General features: G+C 50.1%; 1 protein-coding gene across 1 annotated transcript in view; it reads left to right on the top strand.

Moving 5' to 3' along the window:
* The first annotated feature begins 3706 nt into the window (after positions 1-3706).
* Positions 3707-8154, top strand: part of PPP2R1A (protein phosphatase 2 scaffold subunit Aalpha) — a 32237-nt gene continuing 27789 nt past the window's right edge. The window contains exon 1 of the mRNA XM_024768421.1: positions 3707-3878. Coding sequence (XP_024624189.1) covers positions 3801-3878 — 78 coding nt within the window. The 5' untranslated portion in view covers positions 3707-3800. The remainder of the gene's footprint in view (positions 3879-8154) is intronic.

Below are 8154 nucleotides of genomic sequence, written 5' to 3'. Positions count from 1 at the left end.
TTTTTTTTTTTTTTTTTTTTTTTTTTTTACTTGTCCAGTCTTTTAACAATCGCACAGCACCACACAACCAAGGTCAGTCTTGGTATCAGAAATCTTCAATGAATCTTTTTACTCACTTCTTCCCAAAAGTTGAAGGGGAAGGTGTACCTTATCGGGAGACAGTTCTCCATGAGCCTCTCAGTTTTTTTTTTTTTTTTTCATGTCTTATATCAGCTTCTGTTCTGGACTATTTTGAAAGGATTTTTGTATAACAGCCTTGGAAGATAGCAGTCGTGTCTGTCTTGGGGGCAAGGGCAGATTCATTACCTAACTAATAAGGAGAATGCCTTCCTCAGAGGGAAAGGTTGGTTGGTGTACTTAATAATCCACATTAAAAGATAAGGATTTCTTAAGCATAATGTTATCCATCTGTGACACGAAACCCCACTTTGTGTGCAGCATCCACTGGGACCTCTTTGCATGGCCCCCACGGGGCTTGTGGGAGCAGTGGGAACAGGTGTGAACTTGAAGCTCTTGCTGCCTGTTGGGCCACAAATAATAAAATTCTGTCTCAGTCCCAGGCGTCTCACGTCTTGTGCCAGCATCTGTGAAACTGGCAAGTAACTTGGTTTGCAAATGGGGTAAAATCTTACACCCTTTACGTTTCTTGGAAGTCTTGGCAATGAGGATAGGGTAGTGACTGAGCCATACAACGAACAACCTTAGTGCATTATCGCAATTGCAGAGGGAAGCTAAAGCGATGAGGTAGTTGGGGGTCTATCTCAGTCTGTTTGGGCTGCTATTAAAAAAAAAAAGTCCACAGACTGGGTGGCTCATAAACATTAATTTATATCTCCTGGAGGCTGGAATTCTGAGATGAAGGTGTCAGCATGGTCAGGTGAGGGCCCTCTTCTGGGTTGCAGACTTCTTGTTGTATCTTCACAAGGCATAAGGGGGCAAGGCTCTCTCAGGCCTCTTTTGAAAGGTCATTATAATCCCATTCATGAGGGCTCTGCCCTCAATGACCTAATCACCTGGCAAAGGCTCCATCTCCTCATACCATCACCTTGGGGGTTAGGTTTCAATATTTGAATTTTGAGTGCATACAAACAGACCACAGCAGGATCCTTTGGAAAAATTCAACATTCCACATCAGAATATATCAGGAATTGTTGTGTTACATGCTTGTGTTTCCCTATCCCACAAGGGCCAGAGGTGAGTATTCCAGGAAGGGTGAGATGCTGGTAGACAAGTGTTAGTGAGACAAACAACCTTTTTACTTGTCACCAGAGGTAACAGAGGGTGGGTGAGGATTTCAATCAAGTGCCACTAACCTCTGATGTACAAAGTTTTCATTATATAAATGATATTCTCTTTGTTGGCAAGCGAGAGGCCCCAGTCTCCACAGCCCTGTCTGACTTGTCATCACGTCTCTGCCAGTAGGGGCAGCTGATATAACCTGACCAAATTCAAGTCCTGTTTTCCAGCGAAAGTTTAATGGGACTCAGTGGGACTCAGATTACAATGCTCAATCCTTCCAGCAGTGAAGGAAAAACTGTTGTCTTTGACTCCCCGTTATCCAAAGGAGGCTCAGCCCTTACTAGACTCCTGGGACATGGGAGATAATGTCCTGATGATTTTGTCGGTTACAGCCTCTGGCAAAGGGATGCAGCCTCCACCTAAAAGTCCCCATTGCTTTATGAACTCAGGGCCACTCTGACACTACTAACAGGTGCACTGCTTTTAAAAAGCAGTAATTAGCTTGCTAGTATATGCGCCTCAAAACTGAAGCCTGATCTGTAGAAGCCTTGTGACTCTCTGGCTTGATATTCCAAATCTGGGGATGAATCAGCTTGGACTCCACTACCAGCAAGGTAGGAAGGGCCCCCAAAGTCCTGCATCTCATGCAACGCACTTATTCAAGAATGAACCCAGACTGGCTCCAGCAACATCCTGGCTTTACAAGAATAAGTGGTACCTATCCCTTTGGGGGAAATTTTAAGCTCTACACTGTACCCAAAGCCACTGGCACTACCAACCCTCAGTTCTCTGAGACTCTTCCCTAAATGCATGGTCTGACTATACGGATGGTTTAAGTAAGCTGAAACCTAAAGGTGTCCCCTGGGCCCCTGTGGCTGGTTAGTCTTAGTGCGAGCTCTGCAAGAATAGAAAGCAGATGTGATTGTTCTCATCACTGGCCAGGGACCTGGACTGCTGCCACTGTGTCCACGTGGCACACAGGTGTTTACTGTGCCACTTGGACATCCCTCTTTTAGGATGTGAACTGTAGAAACAAATTGCAGTGCTGAGAGAACTGTCTGGGTCACTCATTTAGATGCTCACGGTCAGGGCCTGCTCTTTGGAGTCTGACCAGAATCAAGCTGCTGACTGCATCTGTCCAATGCAGAGACTATCTCTGCAAGCACACTTGGGACTTTTTTTTTTTGCGGGGGGGAGCTTTACTGACGTATAACTGACAAATAAAATTCTAAGGTATTTAAAGTGCATCCTTAGCTAAGGAACCTGTAGTCTCAGTGGGCTAGCAGGGTTGGGTTGGGGGAAAGATCCTTGGAATAAGGAGGGCAAGGATTGAAACAGGCAACGTCTCCCCCCACCCCACCCCCTTTTATAGGGAGTAGTTTCCTAACTGGAGTGGGTAAGGGGTCTTTGGAAAAGATGCCTGGACCTGTCCTGGAGTCCTAGCTCAGCTGTGCCCTTGAAGTGACACGATAAGGGGGAAGGTGCATGCCAGGCCTCCCCATCCCCCAACTCTGTTAGCGTGGTTCTAAAATTGCGGGTGAGGGGCTGTGTTGAGTGAGGCAAGGAACAGAGATTCGTCAGCCCCAACGCTGCTCTCACGCTGTGGGAGGCGACAGACTCCAGTGTATGGTCACAGCCCCAGCCAAGGGAAAGGAATTTTGAGAGAGCGAGCGAACGAGCGAGATTGATTATGTGGCTCTGGGGCTTGAGGACCAAGCCTAAAGAGAGGAAGGGAAAGGGAGATATTTACGTAGAGATCGGACAATTTACTAGGAACTGCTCTCCAAATAGAACGTACGGTTTGGGCAAAGACTTGTTGGCATGAAAAAGCATGATATGCTCAGGTAGCTAATTTTCCAGAACCGCTGAAGAGTAAAAAGGGGAGGTGGGAGACGTGCGTTCGGTAAGCAGATCCACATACCAACCTGAGGGGGGTGAGTTTTGTCCAGAGAGTAAGGCAAGTCGCCACCCTTCTCTGGGCCTCGGCATAATAAGGCAGAAATGAAAGACTCACTCCTCCTCCCGCACAAAGGCTCTGGGAGTCCGCCTGCCAGCCGGAGGGGGCCACTGCCTCCCAAGCCGAAACCTGCAGACTGTACTGGTTCCCCCCCCACCCCAGATCATGACGTCAAGCACTCCTAGCGACGCACTAGCAGAAGCTTTCTCCGGGACTCGGAGAAGGGGCTTCGCCACCTCCCAATCCTGCCCCTCATTGGCTAGAAACAACTGCTCGTCTAGGCCGTTGTTAGCGGCGACGTAGGCGGGCACAATCTTTGTCGCTAAGATACTACGTACTTCCGTTTCCTCCTCCCCCTCTTCGAGGCTCTGGCAAACTTAATGTCCCTTCGGCCAATGGCAAATAGGCGGTAGGCGGGACTTCATTTGTTCGGACCAAAGAAACGCAGGCTTGGCCCGGTCATTGGGCAATAATTGTGGGGCAGCCCCTGTAAAGTGGCTCGGGCGTCCCCACGCCCTCTTTTCCTCCTCACAGCCCAGGCCCTGCCTACCCCCGTTTTAGTAAGGCGCTGGCCGCAGTCTGACAGGAACGGGACGGAGCCAAGATGGCGGCGGCCGACGGCGACGACTCGCTCTACCCCATCGCGGTGCTCATAGACGAGCTACGCAACGAGGATGTTCAGGTCCGGAGGCAACGGGGGACTTGGGGAAGACGGGAAGGGGGACCTGGGAGCACGGGCGTCCCTCGCGGAGAGGGTTCAGTGTTCGCCGAGAGTGGCGGAAGGGGGCGGCGGCCAATCAGCATTCCACTCTCATCTCTCTCGGTCCCCGGACTCAGTGAGACGGCGCCCGGGATTGGGTGTCGGCCCAGCGGCGCGCGGGGGCGAGGGCAAGCTTGGAGGGTCCCGGGCCTTGGGGGCCGCGGCCCAGTAGGAGCTTGGACGACTGGGTCGGGGAGAGGCGAGGGGAGGGCTCGGTGATTGGCGGCGGCCCTTGAATGGCCCCTTGGGGATGGGGTGGGCGCGTGACTTGCTCCGAGTTGGGGAGGGGCCGCCTGGTTGATGGGGACCCGGGTAGGTTTTCTCCCTGTTGGGGCTCAGCGCTGTGGGGTATACCCTCCAAATGGGCACTGAGATGTGAAAGCTGACTTTCTAATTCCTGCTCTCCCACCCGCCTCCGCTTGTGGTGTAGACCCCCGAAGGGGAGAGGGAGGCGGAAGCCCATTCCCAAGGGAGCAACTAGCTAAATTCAGCAGCAAATTACGAGGTGGAAAGTCGCCCCCCTTCTGGGAGCCTCCCATTGCGTGGGGGGGGGTGGACAGTGTACTAAACGGGCTAACATTTCTGGTGAGGGGGGAGGGGGCTCAGGGATTGAGAAGAGGTAGGGTTCCAGGGTTTGCCCGTCCCGGCCCCGCCTCTCACCCGCCGAGTGACCTTGTGCCGATTACCTCACGGATCTGGGCCTCTGTTTTCCGTAAACTGGTCTAATAATAGTCCCGGTCTCATTGGGTGGTTGTGAGGGACTGAACGAGTTAATAATACGAGTCACGTAGAATGGCGCCTGGTCTGTTGTAAGGGTCCGGTAAATGCTAGCTGTAGTTATGGGGAGTGGTGACTGAAGAGTTCGCATCTGGGCCTCAATTTCCCCGTTTATAAAATTGAGCGGGTTGCACTGGCCCAGCCCCCAGCCTCTGAGGTCCCGGCTCCGTGACTCTAGTTCAGTAGTCAGACAGGCAGAGGGTGAGCTCCTGGCTCTTCCACTTCTTGCTGATTGACATGGGCAAGTTAATCTCTCCAAGCCTCGGTTTCTTCTTCTGTCGAATAGAGGTGATTGTCTAACTCATAGGGCTGTTGTAGGAATTCGTTGGTTCAATAGACACCTGCCACATATCAGCTGTGGTGCTGAGGATGTGATTCATGGTGATGCCAGTTGTTGTACAAGAGACCGATGTGAATCGGAACCGAATACATTGTTCACACGTATGAGACGTGGTGGACAGGAAACAGCAGGATGTTGTGATACTGAGTCAGTAAAAATTATTGGGCCTCTGCTCTGTGTTGGGCACTGTTCTAGGCACAGGTATACAACAGGGAAAAAGTCAGACAAAATCTGGCCTTGTGGAGCTTACCTTGTAGTGAGGGGAAAAAGACAATAAACAAGACAATAAGGAAAAGACGTATTATGTTAGATGGGGATAAGTACTACGGAAAAAATAAAGGAAGCGGGTGGAGGATGCGGATTCAGAGTGGTCATTGAAGGCCTTGCCGAGAAGGTGGTGTCTGAGCAAAGATCTGAAGGGGGCAGGGGAAGGAGCCTTGAGGCTTTCCGGGCAGAGTACCCAGCAAGCACAGAGTGGGGTGGGGAAGATTCATTTTAAGACGGTCAGTCAGGGAAAAACCCCTCCGAGGATGCAGAGTTTAAGACCAGAAGAAGGAGTCAGCTCCCAAAAGAAGATGGGGAAGAGCCTTCCAGGAAGAGAGAGGAGACAAATAATGGCACTAGCTCTCAACCCAGGGTGATTTTTGCCCACGAGGGGACATTGGCAACATCTGGAGACATTTTTGCTTGTCACAACTGGGGAAGTGCTACTGGCATCTAGTGGATAGAGGTCAGGGATCTGCTAAACGTACAATGCATAGGACCGCCTCCACAGCAAAGGATCATCCACCCAAACTGTCCATCGTGATGAGATTGCGAGAAGCCCTCTATGGGAAAGTCCTGAGGTAAATGTAGTGGTTTAAAAGAACACAGATTTATTATCTTACAGTTCTGGAGGTCAGTAGTCTGACACAGGTCTCACTGGGCTAAAGTCACAGTGTTGTCAGGATTATAGTCCTTTCTGGAGGCTCTAGAGGAGAATCTGTGTCCTTACCATTTTCCAGGTTCTGGAGGCTGCCTGCATTTCTTGGCTTGTGGCCCCTTTGTCCATCTCTAAAGCCAGCAGCGTTGCGTCTCTGTGACCGTTCTACTGTAGTCACATCTTCTGACCAGCCGGGAGAGGGTCTCTGATTTTAAGGATCCATGTGATGAGATTGGGCCCACCTGAGTAATCCAGGATTCTCTCCCCATCTCAGGGTCCTTAACCTTGATCACACCTGCCAAGTCCCTGTTGCCATGTAAAGTGACATACAGCTTCTAGGGCTCAAGATATGGACATCTTTGGGAGGCCATTATTCTGCATACCGTAGTCGCTGGGTTGCAAGGTAGAGATCGAGAGGGAAAAGTGGTAGGAGCCTGAGGATGGTGGTGAAGTGCCCTTTTTTTTTTTTAAACATTTTCAAGTAATTTAATTTTTCTTTTTGTTTATTTGTTACTTTTATTGCACTGAAGGCTGAAGGGGAATTATTTATTCAGGAAATACGTAAGGAGTGCCAGGTGCCTGCTGGCTCCCTGAGATGGGAGCGTGCTCAGTGAGTTCAGAGAATAAGGCCAGCGTGGTAGCCGCAGCACAGTGACTGGCAGAGTGGTGGCAGGTGAGGACTAATCCCGGGCTAGATCAGGTGAGGCCTGTGGACCAGTAGGGCAAAGGCTCTGGTGAGGTGGGGGAGCCAGTTCAAGGCTTTGCGTAGAGAAATGACATGTTCTGACTTCTGACTGCCGAGTAGGGGCCAGGCAGGAGCAGATAGACTTACCAGGATGCCATTGCAGAGCAGCCAGGACCAGCGCTGGCAGGCAGGTGGGGGGAAGTGGTGAGATTGGGGGTATCTTGAAAAGGAGGGTTGTTGAGATTTGCTGATGGATTGGATGCATGGTGGTGAGTGATGTGGAAGGAGAAGTCAAGGATGACTGAGATTTGAATCCCAGCTCTACCGGTTTGCTCCCTTTATGCCCTGCACCAGTGCCTTCCCCTTTTTGGGGTCCAGATTCCTCATCTATAAGGAATAATGATGAGGAAGCAGCATCTACCTGGTTGAGAAGTTGCAGTGGAATTGGCATGTTAAGTGGCTGCCTCAGAGAAGGCGTTCAGTAAGTGATGACCTTGTTCAGTTATCGTGGTAGCTTGTGGTTTTATACTTGGGAAAGTGAGCTGCAAAGAGATCACCTCCCCAGCCAGTAAGAGGCGGTGGCTGGATTGCATTATCTCAGGGGTGTTTGGGGCACCATGTTTCTTAAAATGTGGTCCACCGGTTGAGAGGCCAGGTTTCTATGTTATTAATACTGTCTCTGCCTCAGTTTTCTCATCTATAAAAGGGAATAGGGAATTCCCTGTCGGTCCAGTGGTTGGGACTCGACACTTTCACTGCTGTGGGTCCAGGGTTCAGTCCCTACTTGGGGAACCAGGATCCTTCAAGCTGCGCGGCTTGGCAAAAAAAAAAGAGAAAAGGAAAAAAATGGGAATAATTTTTAATTTAGCAGTTTAGAGGGGTGTTGCGAGGATTAAATAGGTTAGTACGTGGAAAACGCTTAGAACAGTGCTTGATGTATTTTAAGTTTTCATTAAATGTCTGCCGGTGGTGGTGGTGAAATAACAAGGGCCTCAATTGTCTGAGGTGAGGTGCTACAGGCATTTTAAAAGCTATTCTAATGGTTACTCTAGAGCAGCAGTTCTTACCAGGGGACAAATGTCTGGGGATATTTTTGGTTGTCATGACTGGTGGAGCGAGTGCTACAGGCAGCTAGTGGGGGAGAGACCAGGGATGCTGTCCGACATCCCGCGCTGCCCAGGCCCTTCCCCACCGCAGAGGATGGCCCAGCCCCAGGGGTCAGTGGTGCCAAGGTTGAGAAACCCTGCTGTATGCCAGCCTGCTAAGTGTTTTGTGTGCATTCGTTGAGTCTTAACAAAACACATCTGAGATAGGTGCTAGTTTTCTTTCCATAAATGTTTTTTGATTGTCAAATGTCAAACAATAGAGAAAATAGTACCAAATCCAGATTCAGCAGTTTTTTTTAAGTTTTACCACATTTTTTCACCTGTCCCTCATCCTTCTCCCCCCCCCCCCCTTTTTTTTTTTTTTTTTT

Source organism: Neophocaena asiaeorientalis, unplaced genomic scaffold, assembly GCF_003031525.2.
Source record: "Neophocaena asiaeorientalis asiaeorientalis breed wild unplaced genomic scaffold, Neophocaena_asiaeorientalis_V1.1 scaffold629, whole genome shotgun sequence".
NCBI lineage: Eukaryota > Metazoa > Chordata > Mammalia > Artiodactyla > Phocoenidae > Neophocaena > Neophocaena asiaeorientalis.
This window is presented reverse-complemented; position numbering and strand designations above follow the sequence as displayed.